A 22,139-nucleotide genomic window follows, 5' to 3' on the forward strand; every position below is an offset into this window, starting at 1 on the left:
GTAATGTTGTGTGTGACTGTGCAGTTTGCCAAACAGGCAACCATACCAGATGATGGTCATAAAAAAGGGCTGTCTTACAGCTCAGCCCGGAGTCATGAGTGGGTTTTTGGTTTGCTTGGCCTTGTTTCAGTGGCCCGGGGACAGACAGAGCCTTACCCATTAGTGCGTTCTTGCATGTGACTGGAGAGTTTTGACCTGAAACACCGGCGGCGTTATTGAACCATCACCCAATGAGCCATAGTTGAGGGTGTTATTGCTTGAGGCGAGGCCCGTTCTGTCAGCACAGGTTCCCCAGTTGCCTATAGTTTAGTGTGGCACTGCCAACTCAGCAAAGCGATCGAACCCAGTCAAGGACGGGGACAAGGTGAGGGTCAGACCCGGGCTAGATTTGCGTACTGCAAAGAGGATGTGCCATCTAAATACAACTTCATGCAAGAACAGAGCCAGACTAGCTATTTCCCCCTGTTTAGAGTCTTTATGCTAAAATAAGCTAACAGTCTCCTTGATGTAGCTTCATATTTAACAGACAAATATGAGAGTGGTACAAGTGTATCCCAAAATAGCAAACTGTGCCTTTTAAGTGAATCAGTTTCATCAGTAATGTTGTAATGTTACAGCCCATCAGATGTTAATCTAGCAGTTGGTATCACACTGTATAAAAGATTGGAATGAAATGTGACACATGGAAAATGCACTGGTCTACTAAAACAATCTCCTTACATCCTGACAGGTGCTCTTTAGCTACTGGCTTCCAACTTTTGACAGTTCATTATTGATTCTGTGATTAATTCTGTGATGTTATAATCACTGACAGTGAATGTTTTGGATGTGTATGGTGAAGTATGTATATGGCTTCTTCTTCCACTCTTGTCTTCAGTTTTACAGAAGGGCCTTTTCACACCTGACATTAAAATGCATCTCGGGTGACCCAATCACAAGTGGACAGCTGTAAATACAGATGTGAATGAACCCAAGACACATGGAGATCAGATCTGGAGTACACACGCAACATGCTGCCTGATTTCCATTTATGCCGAAGAGTTTTGATTTTGCCAGTGCGCCAAGGTCTTTGCAAACTTCTTTTAATTTCCTGCAGACTAGGCACAGGCATTGCTGCCTCCCACCGGTTAAGAACAACAAGGCGTTTGGTCTTTGAAAACTGAAATGATATATGTATATATTTTCATATAAAGCAGGAGATTAAGATACAAGTAGTCAATTGAGACTACTTGTGAGACCAGGTGTGAAGTGACGTACTTAGAGCTGTCCACTTGTGATTGGATCACCTGAGACGCATGTTTCTGCCAGGTGTTAACATCACGGCCAGACCTGTAAGCTCTATTTTCTCACCCGCTTCCCTCCTCTATCCCCGCAGGTTGTCTGAACCAGATCCATTTGGTTCAGGCTGGTACAGTAGTACTAATCAGATTATATGGGGAGAGCTAATTTGTTTTGGGGTCTGCTTTGCATTAGATTAATACCCACATGCAGATAATAAACATGCAGATTTTTCAGATGGGGGAAAAAAAGACAATTTTCCCAAAATTTCCATAGTTTTTAACTCCGGGGTGGCCATTTTGTATTTACAAGTCTTACAGAGTGAACAGTACTGCCTGTTTATGGCTCAGTTTTATGATACCTCTCTTATAGTCTGCCTCCTTAATTAATTGAACTACTTCCCATTATACTGGATTATCCCTTCCAATTGTTTGAGCCAGGATTGTGAAAACAATCTTCGCTGATGGTCATCATTTATCCAGAGTTGCAGCAGACGTTATTTGTTTCTGCTTTTACATGCTCTACGGAAAGTGCAATTACAGCAATTACAGATGAGAAGTCACACTAGCTTCAGGCTACAGACCCCCTATTTCAGACATATGCACATATACAGTACATGGGGTGAACTTCTCCTCAACACAAGCTTAAAACCAGGATTCATCTTCCTTGTCATTGTTTGATTAATTATTCTGCCATCATTACTGATTGGCCAATTAACAGAATAACAAATGGAGCATTGGACAGTGCAATGACTGAGTGAGGTTAAACACAGCCTCCATTCTGTTTCTATTACACTCTCCATCATGTTGTCTTCGCCTCTTCAGATGGTAGCAAGATGAGCCTGCTGTTCTGTGGTGTGTTTGGGCCATGGCGTGGGGAGCAGAATGTAAAAGGCAAAGGTCTCAGCAAATTGTTTCCTCAGCTGTGCTGCAGAGCGGACTGTTTAGGACATGTTAAGAATTTAGAAGCCCTTTCAGAGTTGTGTTTTCTTAAACTTTGTCTGTTTTGAGAGTTTTTGTGGTTTTCAGCAACAGAATGCAGAAGTTTGAAGGCACCATTTTATCAAGAAGGAAAACTAGACAAGAAATAAAAATATGCCTTTTTTTCCCTAAACAAACACAAAGTGACATCACGCACACTTGTGTTCATGCTCATGATCAAGTTCACAGACAGGACACATTGAAACAAATCACTTTCACAGCACCTGTGAACATAGGGTGCAATGTTAATACAATGTGCCAGAATGTTCAGACTAAAGAAGACTTTACATTCTGACCCTGTCTACTAGGAATTACAATTAAGTATTGAATTAGGTTGCAACAGTATGCATTTTAGAGGACATGTGATCCTGCTAAATTACACTTTGTCACCCTAATGATGAAATGTTAATTAAGTCTCTAAATGATAAAATGTTCACTGACAACATATTTAGTTTGTGTTCTGCCAAAATATCAGATCTTACTTGGCAGTGTCCACTCATGGCAAATACCGCATTAATAGACTTGTGTATGGTTATGTTGAAACACTTGCAGCATTCATTTAAAAATCACTGTCTTTGTTTAATAGGGAACAAGTCCACAGTGACTTCAAACACAAGACACATGTTTATTAATGTTTAATTGAAACCACATTCTTTCACTAACCTTAACCAATGTCCTTCTGTTGCCTGAAGTTAACCACACGCAAATCCCAGTCTGCAGTGAAGTCCTGCGCTTTGTATGCTCACCAGCCAACCTCCCCCCCCGCACCACCCCTCTCTCCCCACGACTCCAGTGCGGTACAGAAATGCAGAGCGTCATAACTCAAAAAATGTTCCCTGTCAACATAATCCAGGCAGCGATTACATTTCTCACCAGATCAAATTATCCACATCACTCATAGGCCTACATATATGCACTGAGCAATAAATATTTTTGGTTATAGCTCGTAAATATTGTAGTCTAACAGCAATTTTGGGCTGGTAACTGACCATCAACAAGAAATTCTTTTCTGTTATGTTGTTTTCTGGTAGGAGGGGAGTTGGTCAGTTTTGGGACACATCATTCACTGTAAAGTTTGTATCCTATTTGCTGGACAATTCAGCACAGTGGAGTACATCACACAGACCAAAATATGTGTATTTCACCAGAATGAGATTATCAGTTTAAGTAAAAGTTAATATACTGCAGGTACTGTAGTAAGAGCATGCTGTACTAGAAATAGAGTGAGATAATTTAATCGCATGCTTTACCTTATCATACATGCATTATACTGTTAGATCCTTATTGCTACTGTTGTCCTGTTATAGAAGATAGAGAAATGCAGTGATTTAACAATAAGCTGCTGACTTAACAAGCAAAGGCACAAAGTAGTAGTTTAAAATGGAAATATTCATGCATATTTATGTAACGAGTTGTTTGTTCCCTGTATCCATCTCTTGACAGCAGTTTTGCAATTATTTATGGATTTCATGTTTTAAGTGGAACAGGAAGACTATTTCAGGCGATAGCTGTTCATGAGCGCAGATGGCAAACACAAAGTAGTGCTTATTTATTTTATTGGGAAAAGATAAATATAGCAAACACAGGGCCAGTGAATGATTGCTGGCTTGTATAATGTATGATCTCTGCTCCCACTGTTCCGCAGCATCTGAGACAGTATCAGTGAGAACTGAGCGTGATGAATGTGTGGAATGCAAGCTGACGTCACGGTACGAACCGTAGCTTGAGTCACATGGCTAGGTAAACACAAGTAGCCATTTGGCTTGGTGTGTGCGTGGGTGGCACCAGTGGCTCTGATCAAGAGGATCCAGGAGCAAAGTCTTCCTTCAAAAGAGTTTTGCTCCATATTGTTGAGTGTGAAAAAAGAAACAAATGCTTTGTGTATTTTTATAAGGATTCCTTCCATGTTTAAACAGCAGACTAACAAAGATTTTAACAATGTTTTCCTTACTTGTGGTTGGCCTGATACTGCTCCAGATCCTGTGCACACATGCAGACATGGTCATTATTACGCATCTGTACATGCAAGCGTGGAAACAGAGCCTTGTACAGTAGGCTATATACTGTATGTTTACTGCACACTTTTACATGGATACACACATGGAAGTACAGTATAAACAAACAAAAGAACCAGTTCTTGATGCATGCAGGCATTTACTGAAAAAAAACAAGCATTCATTTACACCCGCTCACGTGCTTACACCAGTGGTGGAATATAACACAGTACATTTACTTGAGTACTTGCATTTTCACTTAATTTCAGAGACAATTATTGTACTTCTGCATGTGCAATTGCACTTTTATATTTATGTAACAGAGTAAGTAAGTACATAACTTAAAGTATGAAACCACAGAGAATCACCCAGCTCCGCATTTCCCTGCAGTTCTTGCTGTTTTGGGTTTACGTGCCACAGTGTCACAGTATTGGTTCAGTCTCACTGTTGTAATCAACCCCATTTTGAGAAGCAGCTGTTTACAGTAAGAAAGCTCTACTACCCACTGCCCACTACCCACTTCACTACTTGAACCGAGCCAAACAGCAGACAGACATAGTTTGTGACTGTGATCTGTGGTCAACATAGTGAAGTATGTAGCAGCTAAAGAGCCACATATTTAATTCAGGAGGTAGTGGGAAGAAAAACAGAGCTAAAATTAGAAGGCATATTAGATTTACATTCATCAGGTGGACACAAACATGACTCCAAATGATGAATTCTAATAATAAGTTAATAACAGTCAACTGTTATGTTTACAGCCTGTCCCTCCAACTGGGAAAAAACCCCTATTAAAGCTGGGTTTTTTAATGCAGAACTTTTATATTGTGATATTGCTACTCAAGTAGGATCATAATACATCTTCTGCCACTGGCTTACACATATGTAAACACAAATACATCAACACACACGTTTACAGTTAGAAATAAATGTGTCTCTGCAGTGGTCCGGTGGATGAAATACTGGGTGGTCCCGTCAGAGAGCTGTTGTCACTTTTCAGCGGCGCTCCACTAAAACCATAGATCATGATATACCTTTGCCAAAGGGCGTAACTGCTGCACGACACAGTGACATCATATTATTACTGCACAATCTCTGGTTATTATTACATCATATATCATTTAGGCAAGCGGGACGGAGAGTTTCAAGATAATACATTGTTTATTGCTTGCTAAGCCTCAGTGAGCCTCGGCGAAGGTGTTGTCCGAGAAGATGGCTTTCTGTCACTCGTGGAACCTGCAGGCTATTTGCCAGAGGACAACCAGCATCTCCTTTATCTCATATGCCCCTGTTTGCTTTGTTTTAACCCAGGATTGTGAACTGACTATCAGCATGACGGCCTGTGCTTAATGGCTCTATACTCTGCCTCATAAAGAGAAGAGAAACCTACCAGAGTGTGTCAGGGAAGGCCGTCTCCTGTTCCCCTGTACCTTCATGGTCCCTGCAGACCTTTGCATTCCTTCTACATGGGGGAACTAAAGCCCTATGGGAATTTCACTGACAAAGCAAGCATTTTACAAGCTAATGGTGGAAAACCTGCCCATGGGGCTGACGAGAGCCTCTTCTAGGGGAACAGGCTTGGTAATGTAAGTCCTTCCACCTGCAGAAAGAGGAAGCAGAGATTTATGCCCCCACACAGGTACACATGCTGTTTATTAGAGGCTGGCATTCACACACTTGGATGCACGTACACACACACGCTTTTAGTACATCAGTCAGTGCATAGGTGCTGTTCTGAATGTACGTTTGTTTCTACATCAGTGATTTATAAAGGATGTAGGGATGTGATTTAAAGGCATATGCTTCAGCGGGCTGTCTGTTTGTTTACTGGAGTCCTGTGGGAATCTTGATGGGATTGTAAATGTTCTATGTGCAGCTGAAGTACTGGGGGAGATGTGTGTGTGGTCCTCTCTCTGATGAGCACAGACAAAACACAGAACACAGACCTTGCTGAGTCAGACCTGTGAATAAAAGATGAAATAATGTATGCACTGGAGGCAGCATGCATGCAAACATTTCTATCCTGCTTTCATAACATTGCCTTTGACTGAACTCACATTCTCGTTGTGCGTCCTCTGAATTATATTACAGCAAAGCTTACGTTTAGTACTCAAGCTAGAACAGTGTAACATCAAAAGCAACATTTCTAATACCAACATTCAGCCAAAACCATAATTAATACTCCAAAGTGCACCACATTTGCTTCAGTTTTCTTGTCAAGGTCATGTCCAAATTGTTTTGTAATTCAAGTGTTCATTAACTTTGAAAACCCTTCTTGACGTAGATCGCCTCCTCCAAAAGAAATATTGCCTCCTGTCCCAGTCAGACTTATGGCTTCATAAAAACATTTTACAATGGAATTTTAACACCCAGCCCTGTTGTCTGAGACTTGTACTGTGGACTATAATAGCCCAAATCTATCCATTTTTCATAGCTTAAACAAGACCTATGAGCAACAAAATAGAGAAAAATGTGGCATATCCTGTTTTGTCTGCCCACATTCTTAATCCTCCTGCCTTTTCATAATGTAATTCATAAATGCTACAGAAGGTCTTTAAGAAGACACATAAATCAATATTACCATTTCCATTTTATAATGAAAGCTCAGCTGGAAAATACCCAAGTGACTGAAGCAGGCTGAAGGGCAGAATCACCGAGTTGATGGATTATGGGGAAATGCACTCTTTATCTCAATGCTGTCCATCTTTTTTGATGAACATGAAACTAGGCCAGTAACACACACAAAAAACACACAAGAGAGAATTTGTTGGACTCTTGATGTTTCTGATTAGCCAGTCAACAAGCAGGTGCAGTCACCTTCGGGGTAATCTATCCACCACAGAATGAGTGACAGCGCAAGTTGTATTTCTTTGTATTTTAGGGGAAGAAAAATCGTTAGCTTAGATTTATTAAACAAATTGCAGTGTCATAACCAATTTATTCTGACATAACTCTTTGAAACATGTGCGCGTGGCCAGAGTGTCCCCCACTATTGTTGACATGCTGTACACTATTCGAATCAACTGTGAATTAAACCACACAAAGCCCACTGGCACCTTGCAGACTGTACAGAGCAGAGGCTTGTAAAACAAACAAACAAGTGAGTGCTGTGTTCCCTTCTCGGCTCTCCAGGCCCCAGCAGTAATCCTGACTGGACCATTATACACTAATGGCTTTGGCATGCTGTTTTGAGGTGGGCTGCCAGGTCTACCCAGCCAGATCCCCTCTTTTTCACCCAGCTGAATGTGCGGAGCTGGGAATCTAACTGTTTGAGAAGGAGTCGGCCATAGCTCATAAGCAAGGAAAGACAGTGTGTGCACAAATTATTACAGAAAAATCAATGACCATATTTGGAATCATGAAACCACATGGATATGTTTTTAAAAATGTTTTATACTAGCCAAATAGGCTTTCATATTCAGAGATTTTGGCTCCGTCAGTGACACATTTTATCTCGTTGTGTTTGACAGTTTTTGAGGTCAGAATATGGGGTACTCCCATTGAGGTTTTCTCTGGGCCATGGCATCCTTTTGGCCTGTGCTTTCACCCTTGGGAGAGTGACAGATCTATCTCTGGTAGAGACTCATTCACTGGGATTCTTCTAGGATCAGGCTAAGTCTCTCCCAGGAAACGTAAAGACAATAAATCCCATTACAGTAGTCACACTTCAGAAATTAGAAGAGTCTTCGCAAGAAAGTGTGAGGAAGAGATGAGGGGTAAACAGAAGCCAGAGTGCACATGCAGTGCTGCTCTGTGAAATATTTAATGGGATCATATTTGAGCATGTGAGCGTTATTAATGCTTGTGCAAGTGTAGTTTTATTCTTGTATGTGTGTGTGTTTTGCAGGCCGCTGTGTGCGCATGAGACCGAGAATGTGAGAGTGTGCTGATGCCAAACAGCTTTTAGATGTGCGTGCAGTAATCTTCGCATACACACAAGTGTGTTCCTCATTCACTGCACACGGCCCATCCGCTTTGGCAGCCCACCTCAATAGTTCCCTTCCCTCCAGCGATGACGCAAATGACCCACGATGACTGACCCCCACGGTAAAACCTGTAAAACATTAGCCAGCGTGAATAGAAATGGCTCTCCTCTCAGCAAGCAGGCAAAGGGGGATTTATAAGTGTCCTCCCAGTGGACAACTGCTGTGCTTGAGGTGGATGTAGCAGAGGAAGAGGTGGGGCGAGGTATTTGGAGTCACCTGGATGTTGAGCCAGACAGTTTGGGTCAGAAATTGGTGTCAGCCTGGACTCGAGCCTCTCCACATTTTTCTCCTAGAGTTTTGCTGTATACACATCCCTATTCATTCTTAGGATTTTTATTTAACATCCATTTTCCTTTGCTTTGCCTTATTGCCTTGTACACGATTGAATTCAGGGCAATTTATGTAGAAATGTTCCATTGGAGATGATAAAGTTTGTTTGATGTCAATGTAAAAGAGACAACAGAGTGTAAGATTTACACTTCAGCTTGTCATTTGTATCAGTGATGTTGAAAATTTACATACCCAGCGTAAGCTGTTTATGAAATCCAAATGTTAAATTTAGAAATCTTTAAGGTTGACATTATAAAGAACGTAACATGAGCTAATGTAATGTCCCTGAGCGCCCTGTATCCGTCAGTTCTACAAAGGGAGAAATAAAGAGATGTTATCAAAGCTTCCTACAAAACTAAAACAATGGAAATGGTAAAATTTATGCTACGAATTATACTGAATCTGTTTTCTCCAAAATGTTTTTTATTCCAGCTGGTTTATCATTATTTTTACCATTATCTAACAAGAGAATCCTGTAAATATACATTGTAATAGTTCTTTGCAAAACTGTCATCAGACAAAGGGAAAGTTTGCCACAGAGCGTCCCTAGAGAAAACAGCTATATTATCCTAATCATGAGAATACCTCCACCTGCAGGTGGAAAGCAAGATTACACTGCATTCTCAAAGCTGTGATGAGCAATATAGAGTTTAGTGTGGTTCCAACACCCATGAAAATAAGCACAAGGATCTTTGATTGGTGTCCTCATGGCTAAGCCGCTGTCATTTCTGAAGCCTTCATATACTGAGACTTAGTAGAATCTGACCTACTTTCTTTCTGTCAGCTGAAGTGAAAGTGAGTACAGGGATGTCTGAGTCAAGCACTGCAGACGTCAGAATATCTTTGACAGAGAGCAGTGATAAAAGAACAAAGGAGGAATAAGTAAGAGAATATTCTCAGACCTTGAGGCAGTGGGTGTGAGTCTAAGTGCATGAGTGTGTCTGTGTGTGTGCATTCACATAAGCAGGCATATGTGTAAATTCATGACTTTGCAGACCTTACTATAAGCAAGAGCATAGTGAGTTTAATTGGACAGAGAGGTGGTGCATAAAATCCCAGGGTCAAGCTGATCAACACCAACTTAATTAACTGAACCATACTGTAATATCAGCACTTTCTTTTTTTTCTTCCTCCTTTCTCTAACCAGAAGATCTGTACTCTGCACTTCCCGTAACTGTGTCTTCAACACAAACTGAATTTAGGCCCCAATAAATCCAGTGGACTAACAAGCTAACACACTTACAAAAGATCCAAGTAGACACGCATCAACTCCTCTCATGTGAAGTCATGTAATGAGCGACAAAATAGGACACGGAAGGCAGAGAAAGAAAGATCCGATCGTGAATGAATGATTAAGAAACACTAGCAGTTATTTGGCGCTAAGATATATTAGCACGAGGAAGTTTCCGGCTCTCTTTCCAGACAAATTTGAAAAAACATTTTGGAGTAAGTTGATGACAGCAGGACGAGGCTTCACACTGATCAGTGTTCAAGTGGAGCTTCACCGTGGGTGCTACTGCTGAAGCTCCCACCACTTCACACTCACAAGGAAGTGGTTCTCAACTGGTTATTGGCGGGAGCAAGTCAAACAACAAGCATATTCCAGTAGTTTGTTTGTGCTTTGACACCATGGTGTTTACCCAGCACCTCAGAGGCATGGCAGCTTGCTGTGGGCTGTGGCTCGGAGCCATGGTGGTGGACAGGGCATGGCTGCATACTGGCATCCACACTGCTGCCCTCTTAACACTCTGGGTGAGAGGAAGGCTGGGAGTTGACTTGGCTGGCACTATTTTGAGTCATGAGTGTGCAGCTCATTTACAGAAGACGGCAGGGATATTTTGGCTGGCACTTTCATATCGTCTACTTATGAGTCACCATCCCATTATGTACCTTCCTGTCTATGAATGTGTTTTAACAGAGCTAGAGTGTAAAAGACAGGACACAGAGAGGTCAACAGACACTAACTTAGGAACTTTGTAGGATAGGTTCTGATTGTTTCAGTCTATCTTAATACAGCAATCACATGCCACACATGTACACTGACACACAGACATATTATCATTGTAATCACCCCTCCTCTCTGTACTGGCCATGAAGCGATCCCTTTGGGGTGACTACACTGTAAGAAATGAGGAACAAAATCCACAGTCTTCATTCTGTGAAAAAAGACATATTATAGTTCAGCTGATGACTGCTGAAGACTTATATTAGCTCCAGATGAACTGCCAATATCACCAAATTAGCTCTCTTGCATCATGGCGTCAGATACCCTTAAAGGCTCTGTTGACCCAATTTGCTAAAAAAAAAGATTGTAATCTCAATAGTGGTATCTAACCATGCAAAAATGTTGGTTTAAATTGTTTTGAGATATTCATCTTTGGCATTTCTGCCTCCACTCGAATACAATGGAGATTAATGGAGTTTTGTTTTTGGTGCTCACAGCACTGAAACGTCCACACCAACACCACTTTCCAGGAACACTGTCACAGTGATTCTGGAAAATCCACATACCTCACAGTAAACAGGCTTCTTAGGGATCTCTCTGGTCGCAAGCAGTTCAAATAAAAACTGTAAACTATTAGGTCTGCAGGACATTCATAGTAACCAGGACTTTGTTCCTGGAAAGATATGTTGCTGACACATTGACACACCACAAACCAAATTCCTTTCATATCCATTGTGTTGGGGGCACAGGAAGAAATCTCGGATCAATTAAACAAAAACAGAAAAACTGCATGGCTAGCTAAGTGGAAAACAGTGGAAAGATTGTGGGTAGCTAGCTTAATTCAAGAAAATTATTTAGGTTTACGGAGGAAATAAAACACAAATTGGTGTGATCACAATAAGCAATAAGCCACCTGCACAAGATACACCTCCCACCAAAATTAGTTGTAACACCTTAACACCACATGCTTCCATTGAGAGTGTGTGAAAGTTAACAAGCAAACAAACTAGTGAATATTAGCCCTTACAGCAAATTACATTTATTAACATTCAAATGACAAAGGAGAAAATTGAGTGAAGTTACTATAGAATCACAAAGTGAGGAGGTTGGGCTGGATCATCAAAGGGTCAGTAAAATATGGTGCTTTGCCTGCTTTGTACCAACAGCCAACATCTGTTTCTTTAAACCATAACTGTGATTATTCCCTAACGTTAACCAAGTGGTTATCATTGTAACCATCTTATAACAAAGGTCCTCAAACTTGAACGAAATAGTAATTTTAACCCAAACTTAAATGTTTGTCTAACCTTAATTAGATATTTATTTTAACCCAAACTATCCTTTTTAATCATTTCTGATCCTTTCTAATCAAGTCACGTTTGTTCTTTAACCTAACCAAACCTTAAACAGAACATTTTCACATAACAAAAGGGATGTCTCTTTTTCGGTACTAGTTTGCAAATGTTTTGATGTCCTGACGATAAGGTTGTCAAATCAGAAAATGCCTATATGTGTTGTTCTTGTTACAAACAACATATGTTGTTGGTATAAATGGTACTTGAGTCATTTATCATTTGAGTAATAAATCCTATAAATTCATAAAGCCTCAACAGCAATAGATAGATGAGTTAGGGTTAGAATGCTGTGTTTCTTATTTAGTGGAAATACACCTTTACTTGACTGCTCTTTCTATTAACATGCAGTGCAACTACACTGTTGTCACTTCTTTCTCTTGTTTGCTTCTTGAGAGTATTATTCTGGATTATGAAACTACAATAAATCTCCAGAATGCATTCACAATGGAGCCACAGTCCCATAAAAATGCCTCAGACCTTGTTGAGTGTGTCATGTTACTCTGGTAGCTATAGTGCTGTGATTGAAAGACATACTTCCATTTTCAAAGACACAAAACATTTTTTTCTTAAGAGGACTGGTTTCAGTCTCATATAAATCAAGAGTATTGCTATAAGTGATGGAAAGCCACTGCGAGACCTGGCTTTTTCTGTGTTATGGGGCGGCATAATGAATCTAGCAGAGGGTGAAACAAAGGGCATAACTTCTACAAAGTTGTTATTTTTCCCAGTAGGTGCACTGAAGCTTTAGGACAAAAACAAATCCATTTTGAAATTTTACTGCTTCAGCTGTGTTATGCTGCCTGGAGGGTATCCATGAAAAAACAGGAGATATCTAAGAAATCATTCATGTGTGGTTTTACCTCTTCAGACATAAAATTGGCAGTGAGCCATCATGTGTTTAAAGTATAATTTTAGACCGTTCTCTCTACCATCGTCCCGAAGAAAACATGGCTAATAAAGCAAGGCGTTTGTCATTATTGTTTGAAAAGGATTAACAGGCTTGACCAGAAGAGGTACAGCCTTTTCAGCATTGTCATATTTCTTTGTGTCTTCACCTATATGTCATTTTAGTCTTTGTAAGATTATTGTCAGCTATTTTATAAAAGTAGTTTTGTAACTTTAGGTGTTGCTTTTTGTCTCTGACGCAATCATAATGGTTGTGTTCATTTCTTGTGTCTATTCCAACACTGATGGTTTGAATCTTAAAAAGCAGTAAAACCAAACTTTGAAATTTGTTTACTGATTTTACACATTTATAAAAAAAATTGAACATAGTAACACCAAATCGCTGCTCCTACTCTTTGCTGTTGTAAACCTACATGTATTTGTTGATAACATTTTTGAGCTAGTCTCAGAGGAAATGAACTCCGCTGTGGCCTGTAAAGTCACTCTGTGCAAGAGGCTATCTGCGCTGTTCAAATTTTATGCTCAGCTTTGATTTTGTGTGGGTTTTTTGTTTTGGCACATCAAAGGGGCGCTTGTAGACTTCTGTGTAGTCTGGGTCTGTCTCTCAGAGCACAGAGATGAAAGGTTGGGTTACATAAGACTGTAAGACCGAAAGGCTGTTTATGTGTATGTGTGTGTATGTGTGTGTGTGTATGTGTGTGCCTGGAGAGCTTCACTGATACTAGGACCTTCTAATGGAGGAGGACTCAGCCACAACCATGGAGGAGCCCGCTGTCAGTTCTCATACTTTAAAAGCAGTAAAGAAGCTAATACTATCATTTACAGTCATTTACATCTCATATACAAGCATTTTTACACAGCTGATTGCTTGTTGACTTCCAAGAGTCATCAAGTATGCTTATTTAAATGCTTGAGAAGGTATCGTGCACGCTTGAAGGAGCTTAAAAGTGACTCACAGATATTAACGTGCTGACGATCAGAGAATCGTTGCTCTGTTTAGAAAATGGAGGATGAGAGAAAGAAGATGTTTCTCGAGAAAGGGCAAACTGCTCATGGTGCATTTGTTTTGTTTTTTTAAAACCTCAGCTGACTTAAATGTCAAACTGTGTAAAGCTGTTACACTTTATGAATGGGTGTGTGTTGATTTATGTGTGATTGTTATGTCGGTGACTTTGTTTGCTTTCTGTCAGGGTTGCTACATTTTTATAGGGAAGTACCCACTGCTGCCACAACTCTGACCAAAGGATGAGGTTTACAGTAGTTGCCCCACAAAGTAGCCAACAGACCAGGCTTTTCTATTCTGCCCAACTAAATATGTTAAGAGCACAATTAAGTGATCGAAATGTAAATAAAGGAGACGCCACCGAAATTTAAAACAAAGGATTGAAACCTGCTACGGTCTTTAAAGGCCCTAACAACCTATTTTCTCTCTGAATGCACAACTTCCTCCAATAAGTTCTGACATTTGTGGTTATTTTACATGACACACACACACAGTCTGGATGACACAGATTGGCTGGGACTGTTCATAAATAATACTTGGGTACTACTGGGTTTTAAATATTCAATGTTTAAGAGAAACATTTAAGATGGGAAATTTTTAAATACAAGTAATAACACTGGACAGTATATAGGATTTCTATTTGATACAGTTAAAGGTTTCTTTTCTGCAAACAGAGAAGTAAAACAAGCTTATATTGTCCAGTATAGTATAGATAGATGATAATATAATAAACACATTTTTATCACCATTAATCATTTTTTGTTGTAACTACTTTCTACTACTAAACAATCCCTACTAAGTGTTAACAGTAACTTCTCTGCAGCTTGGTTTCTCTTAAGGTACATTGCTATTGATGTGTTTTTTACATTGAATTCATTGCTGCAAGGAACACAAATAAAATCCCATTAACCTCCATTTAATTGGTGTGGAGGCTGACGTATCAGATAATTTAGGTAAACCAACCCATTACAGTAAGACACATTCTTCAATTTTATATACAAATATACCCGTTATTTATTTGGTCCAAAAATGACAAATTAAAAAACTTTATGTAATGGCTAACAGGAACCATTACCCCAATATTGTGTTTGTTTAGAGCTCAGCAGCACGGTGGGAAAATACTGCACAAAAAAACACTGCTGTCCAGACAGGCTCATAGCACTGGCGACTGAAACCCACTGTTTTCCTAATGTTTTCCCTCACAGCATGACACAACTCAATGACCTCCACTGACACAGTAAATTACACCTGAATTATCAATTTGGCTCTTATAGTGAGCCCCTTGCCTCGGTGTGTGCAGCAGCAATTTGTCACAGCAACATACTGGGTTTCTCAGGGCTTCTCAGTTCTGTGGCAGGAAGCCCTAACAGAGGCAGGGGGTTTAATGTTGATTTGGCACTCCTGCAAAATGTTTGCCAAAAATCAGTGACAGAGCCACAGTGATGCATTCGGTGACTCCCAAGAAAGTGGAAAACGGGTTTACGAGGCCTGTGGGAGGACACAGTGGCTGGTAATTAGACAGCGTAAAAATCCTCAGCCTCCACCAGCCCCTTAGGCAGTGAATAGGAGCTAAAGTAAACCAAACCTGACTGTGAAATTGCATTAGACGTCTGCGCTTAATGGAAAGTGAAAAAAATAGACAAAACCCATTTTTGCATTTATGAGCGTTTCCATTCCCCCAAAACTTCCTCGACTCTTTGCATCACCATTCCTGCCCCTCCTCTTTTCTGCTACAGCACAGTATATCTCCATTATGGCTTTGCCTCTGTTATAGGATGCTAACTGAAACAGGATGTGCAGTGCTGTGGTTTGACCATGTTTCTGTCTCTGTTTTCTCACAGATGCTCTCCCGCTCGGATTGGGACCACAAGAGAGGCTCCCGGGGATCACAGGTTAGTATCGTCCACCGAAAGAGAGACACACTAGTAATAACAGCAATGATAAACAGCTGAAAGGGAAACACACTGGCTCCCTGTCACTCGCCTACACACACCTTATAAATGACGCAAATAGCACAAATCCTACCACTAACAGGCCTCTTCACCCGCTCATTTTAGCCGTGGTTAAACAGCATGTCCAGAGGTGTCACTTCCCACCAGAGTCCTTGTTATACTCTGTTAGTCGAAAGGACACGGGTCTGTGATTTGGCTGTAAGGCGCTGCACAAGCCATTAAAGGCCAGGGAATTGAAACTGGAAGGATTCTGCACAGGAGACACAGCTTGTAGAGGGCACACACACACACACACACAGCCACATCTTTGAGATTACCTTTCCCAGAGAATGTGTGAGTGTGTGTGCTTGGGAATTGATGTATTGAGCTGCTACAGAGCCACAGGGCAGGACTCTGGAGTACATGAAGAACAAACAATGTCCTTGGTGCTGGCATGGCCATATACAGTATGTGTGCGTCCTGTCCTGCATGTGCTCCTATCAGGAGGATATCCTCCTGAAATGAATAGATGGTGCGTCAATGCTGACACTGTATGCTTAGATAGCATTAAATGCCACAAAGTTGTGGTTGCAGGGAAAATTAGGGGATTTCTCATGAATAGCGATCATAACTGTGCAGTTCTGGATATGGCTTGAAATCAAATTACACACTATGTACTTTCCTAGAGATGCTAAGATTCATATAGCAGTGTATCTGTTCCCAAAAATCAGCCTTACAGTATTATCCCACAGCCCTCAAAGCTCAGAAATTTTCAAATAGCATGTTACCCTTTTGAAATATTGTCCAAGGCTCATATCAATTTGTTATGTGGGGTTAGTAGGCAAGCACATATTTTTTGATTGATGCATTCCCTTAAGCTGCCATTTAGACTCAGTGGTCATTTCAGTCTTTTTTTATTTGGATTGGTGCTATGTGTTCGTCAGTGGAATCCTGTAATAGTCCAGAGACTGACAAGACCTGTGAGAAGTCGAGGTTTATGTTGGCACCTCCGTCCATCTCGTGGCTATTTTCCCTTGGCTCTGGTGTCTTGGACCAGGTTGTCAGTCAGAGAGGCTGGTAGCGCTTCACTATACCATGTCACCTCGTAGCGTGTGTAAATCACACACTCCCCTCTTTAACCGGTGACCAGAGCGCTTGATTGATTTCCACTGTGTCGTATTCGCCAACATGCACACATTAGCAGCCTCATTTTCCAAACCACATCTTTTTTTTTCCCCGTCCAAAGCTTGTGGTGGATGTTTTAGCTTAGGAATTGACAGTGAAGTTATGTATGGAAAGAGCTATTTAAATATTTATATTCGACTTGAAAACACATTGGTTTTGGAACATTACCCAGGGAGATTATCAGAGAAAAGGGTGTTTGTAAGCCCAGATCTTGTGACTGTTATTCTAAATTACAGAATGGCTGGAAGAGTGGTCTGTGAGGCAGACAAGCCATGACATTGCAGTCATGTTGAAGATTTCTCAAAAATGTAAGTGTTGGAGATCAGCATTTCTAATACTGCTGGTTTGGGAGTTGAAAAAGTTCACTGCCCTTTTTCTGGTTGGTCCCGTCATAACAGTCTAGTAAAGTATATTTTCATTAAATTGAGTCCTGTGACAAGACTACATTCAAGGCCTGGGATGAAAACATTAAAGTATGTGCACTTTCTGACTGTCCTCCATTTGAGAAATAATTGGATCTGCTATAAATGATACAGAAGAATAAGCAATTATGAAGAGCCTACTTTTAATGATGTGCACAACTGAAACACTTTTGGTTGAATAGAATGAGTTTTTGGTTAAATTTATAGTATGCCTACTTAGTTTGCAAGAGTTTAAATAACCTGGGACTGTGCCCACTGTAGTGCTGATGATGGATATATGTTTAACCACTTGAATGCATGTGGTAAATCATCGCTCACTCATCGCCTGCCATAAGCCATCTGTTCTACCTCATGCATCTCCTTTGTTTGCTCTATCCCTCATCCCAGCATTCATTGCTTCTGTCTTCAGTATATGTGTGAGTGTCTCTCTACCACTTATTTTTTAATCATAGGTAGCTCTTTGCTGTAATCAAACACCCTGGACTTGATAGAAGGAAACACTCTCATCTCCTTGGAGATGAGATAGCTGCAAGGGTCAATTAGCCTGACCTTTCCCAGTAAATCTTTAATGAGGCAGTTATTCTCTTTTGTTTTGTTTTGATCCCCCCCCACACGCCCCCCCCCATCTCCCAACGCACCCCCTTTTAATAAAATATGTAATAGCGTGTAATTGTATCCTGGCTGCAGCAGAGGACCTGGCTCAGCACAGCTTCGGTCTTAGCTGACGGAGGGGTTGTAAGGGGAGTTGGGTCGCGGTGGGGGTGAGGGTTGGTTGGGAATTCTGGAAGTGCAGCACTGGGCGTAGTTTTGGCTGTCAGAGTTGAGGCAGGGAGCGAGGAGTGTCTCAGTGGAGTTTTGTGTTACGGTTCTGCTGTGATTCGCACTGTATCACTGCTCTGTTATTCTAAGTGGAGAACATCACCATCTCCCAGGCTCCTCTTCAGCTAATCCATCTAGACAGATGTAATCAGGGCCATTACACTAACTGCACTGCCACTGAAACAGAAAACTGCATGGTAATGATTTTTCAAACATGCTGAGAGTTCTGTGTATGAAATCAACCTAAGAAAAAATAATGGACAGACTGAAGTATTTTTTAATATATTCCCTAGTTTCTTGCTCAGCACATTCCTACATTCATGTGTGTGAAGGTTTGTGTGTGGGGTTAATTGCAAAATAAGCATGCACTGTGCATATTTGTGTGCCTTATGAGGAGAGCGAATTGCTTACATTATTGAAATGTGTTTACTAAGAGAATCAAATACCTTTCTCTCTCCAGTAGGCCCCTGAGGCATTTGTCCAGTCTCTGGATGCAGCTTTTAGCTCTCCTCTGGGGTACATTATATTCTCACCATTGCACAATTTTAAAAAGCCCACATATCACTGCCATTTTATCTGCAGTTTAGAGGATTGTCTGTTTAGATGAAGGAGCAGAGGAGCCATCTCAGATATTGCAAATATGTGACCTCTCTGTCTGTGTATGCCATTAATAATCATCATTAGACAGAAAGATCAGTGTTTTGTTTGTTGCACCAAATGCACTTCATCTGTCTTCTTCAGAGTTATTGGCAAAAACATGTGGACACAGCAGAAACATCAACAATTGTATCTCCATTGCTCCATCTTGTTGCAACAGTCTATAGTGTTGTTTGTTTCTGATGTTTCACATGAGAAATATACATTTTGTGCACGTATATATCTTAAGCTCCTACAAGTTTAGATCATTGGGCCACATGTGTGCACACCAGCATTTAAAAAATAATTGTCAACATTATTTAGTTGAGGTCTTTTTTATATACTTTATATTATGCATGTGAGTGGTTTGAAATTATTTAAAAAGACTGTCAGAAAAATGATTGATCAAAGAACACCTAAGTCAAAGGTTTCTTGTCCAAACTTCACTGATCTGGCACGATTTCCAGCATGAAGAATGATTTGCAAATATTATTTGGGCCATGATTCTTGCACATTACAGCAACTACATCTACAGACACAACAGAGCAGGGCCTTGAGTACAGAGAGGCGAGTGCAGACAAACAGCTTTTCACTCTACGGGAGTGATTGCTTTTTTTCTTTTTCTTTTTTTGACTGGTCCTCAGCTTAGTTTACATGAACTGTTGTGTGGGTGTTAATCTATGGCATGTCTATTGATGTACTGTTCCAGTCTGTGTTCACACAGGCAATTAAAGCCATTGATCACTGTTGTTATTCATAGTAAAATGTTATAACAGAATCTTCATGCACGGTTTAGTATATTACTTTTTATGAGTCATGAAAACTGTTTATAGATGCTTGTACTGTAGTTTTATCAAATGTACTGTAGCACGTCAGCAAAAGCTGGAGGCCTGAGACCAAACAGCACACAAATTAGGTAATTTTGTGGGATTCCATTAAAATGGTCAGATTAAGAGTTTCAGTCATTGTGTCAGGGGCATCAGTCAAATCAATTCCTCGTCTGCCTTTTAAAAACAGTGCCCCTCCTACTAGATTGGCCTTCCACAAAAATACCAAATGGCTGCAAGCAGGAAAGGATCTGCATTTTCCAAAAGAAATTACCTCTTGGCCGACACAAGGTCACCACAGTTATAAATAGGTACCTAAGTTTTAAAAATGGATATGTATTACTGTACTGTAAATGGCCTAAGTATTGCACAAAGTATTTAACTTCCTTGAATTTGTAATCTGATCTCTGAGAGCACCGGTCTGTTGGTTAAAGTGCATCATAGGTTGTTCTATGATTGATTTATTTAACACCTCTATAGTGCTGTTGGGTAATGACAGTCGGTTGTACACACACACACACACACACACACACACACACACACACACACACACACACACACACATATATACATATACATATGTACACACACATTTATTTGCCAGTGTATCAATCTGACTAGATTATGGGTTCTTACTTTCCCAACATGGCGGCCTACTCTTATAAACTGTCTCAATAAGCTGTATAAAATTTGATCCATTTTATTAAGAAGCAGAAAAACGAGGACTCATTTTAAAATCAAGGAATCTGTTGTTTCAATTATAAAACAGACAGCCTTTTTCTTTTTGCTTTATAGTTTCAAGTAAAGTAAGGTTATTCTAATATCTCCTTCATACAACTCTCCAAGGTGTTGGATCCCTGACTCACTTTGAAGGGTGTATTTCTCAGAAAAATCTCTACAGAGAGGAGTGTGAGCCAGTAGCAGACAGTTGTTGACAGTTCCCAGATGTGAATGTGTGTTACAATGAATATTGGTGCAGTAAAAAGAACATGTATGCTTAGGGAATAATTTTTTAAAAATAGGTAATTATGTTGAAATACATTGATTTTAATCACCATGTGTAATGGAATGTGTTGTATCCAAGGTAAGGACATCATCCATGGTACTGTCAGAGTAATATTGAGAAGAATTTTGAAATGCTCCATGATAACATCTGTCCAAAAGCTCTTTTCTGTGATACTCGCAATGCTTTTTCCCAGACAGGGGTCACTCCATTAGGCGTGGATGAGATCTATCCTCCCAGAAAGTGAAGCCTGCTGCTACAACGGTGGTCATTGCTGATGAATGAAACCAATCATCTAACCTGACAGGAAATGCTTATATAACCTTATGATATTATGTAACATGCTGAGAATTTGATTTTTTGCAGGATGACCATCCATGATTCTTGAGTTTTAGGTTGCAAATTGTTGGAAGATTAGGAACATCAGGAGATCTCTTCCAGCCAAAACTAAGTTTTTAAGGGATATGTAAAAGTTTGAGCCAGCAATGGTTTGAACTTTACATTCTTTATCTTCCCTTGCAGTCAGATTAATTTGAGAGCTCAAATCGCTAAATCCTTGTCTCACAAACATTCTGTAGATGGGTTCAGAGAGAGGATTTTTAAAGGTAGAAACTATATACTTTAACAACAGATTGTTTTTATTACAGCAAGGTAATGGCTTGTATACTGCATGAGACAGGTTTTGCCATGTTTTAAGAGTAGTAAAAATTCAGTGGAAGCAAGATCCCCTCTTTGTCCCAAAGCTCAAAAAACTAAAATACTGCCCATGCACCTGGAGCCTTTCACAACACTTTATTTTTCATGTCAGATTTTGGGCATTAAGTGGCTCCCAGAGCAAAATCAAACCCAAGCATTCATCATTCCCACCCCTTTTATGGCCACTCAGGTCCAATTTTGGAGTAATTCAAGATTAGTGACGCAAAGCCCTTTTATAAAGTGTGTTTCTTTGTGTGGTATGCTCATGATGAAACCTTGTGTATGTTTTTAATTGCAGCGTCACTGTATATTTGTGCCTTTTATATATGCCAAGTTGCAGATGTATGTCTGTGTGTGGGTGTGTGTGTGTGTGTGTGTGTGTGTGTGTGTGTGTGTGTGTGTGTGTGTGTGTGTGTGTGTGTGTGTGTGTGTGTGTGTGTGCGTGCATGCGTGTGCACGCACATGTGTGTTCCGAGATGCCAAGACCCCCTAAGGGTCACTGTTGTCTTTGGCCAGCCAGATGTTCTCCAGCAGCCATATTCTCTTTTAACCCCCTGCTTTAGCAAACTCTTAAATCAGCCTGTAAATTAGCTGAGAGACATGTGTTTACATCTTATCCTGACAGCATGCATTTGAGTCGAGCAAGGAAAGCCATGAGGGAGAAGAAGAGGAGAAGGTTAAGATGAGAGGGGGATGAGAGTAGCGCTATAGTCTTCTGCCCAGAAATGTTTCACCAGCCCTCCCACAGGACATCGTCTTATCTAAAAAAGAGATTAGTTTGGTACCAAGACCTGTCATGTGTCAGATATACCAATAAATTTGTGTCGTCATCACATGCGCTGG

At 40.4% G+C, this 22,139-nt stretch overlaps 1 protein-coding gene across 1 annotated transcript in view; it reads left to right on the forward strand.

Moving 5' to 3' along the window:
- LOC128359201 (cGMP-inhibited 3',5'-cyclic phosphodiesterase 3A-like) overlaps window positions 1-22,139 on the forward strand; it is a 69,640-nt gene that overhangs the window by 20,340 nt on the left and 27,161 nt on the right. The window contains exon 2 of the mRNA XM_053319640.1: window positions 15,619-15,669. Within this exon, the coding sequence (XP_053175615.1) occupies window positions 15,619-15,669 (51 nt within the window). The remainder of the gene's footprint in view (window positions 1-15,618; window positions 15,670-22,139) is intronic.

This window comes from Scomber japonicus, chromosome 5 (genome assembly GCF_027409825.1).
Source record: "Scomber japonicus isolate fScoJap1 chromosome 5, fScoJap1.pri, whole genome shotgun sequence".
NCBI classification, from domain to species: domain Eukaryota; kingdom Metazoa; phylum Chordata; class Actinopteri; order Scombriformes; family Scombridae; genus Scomber; species Scomber japonicus.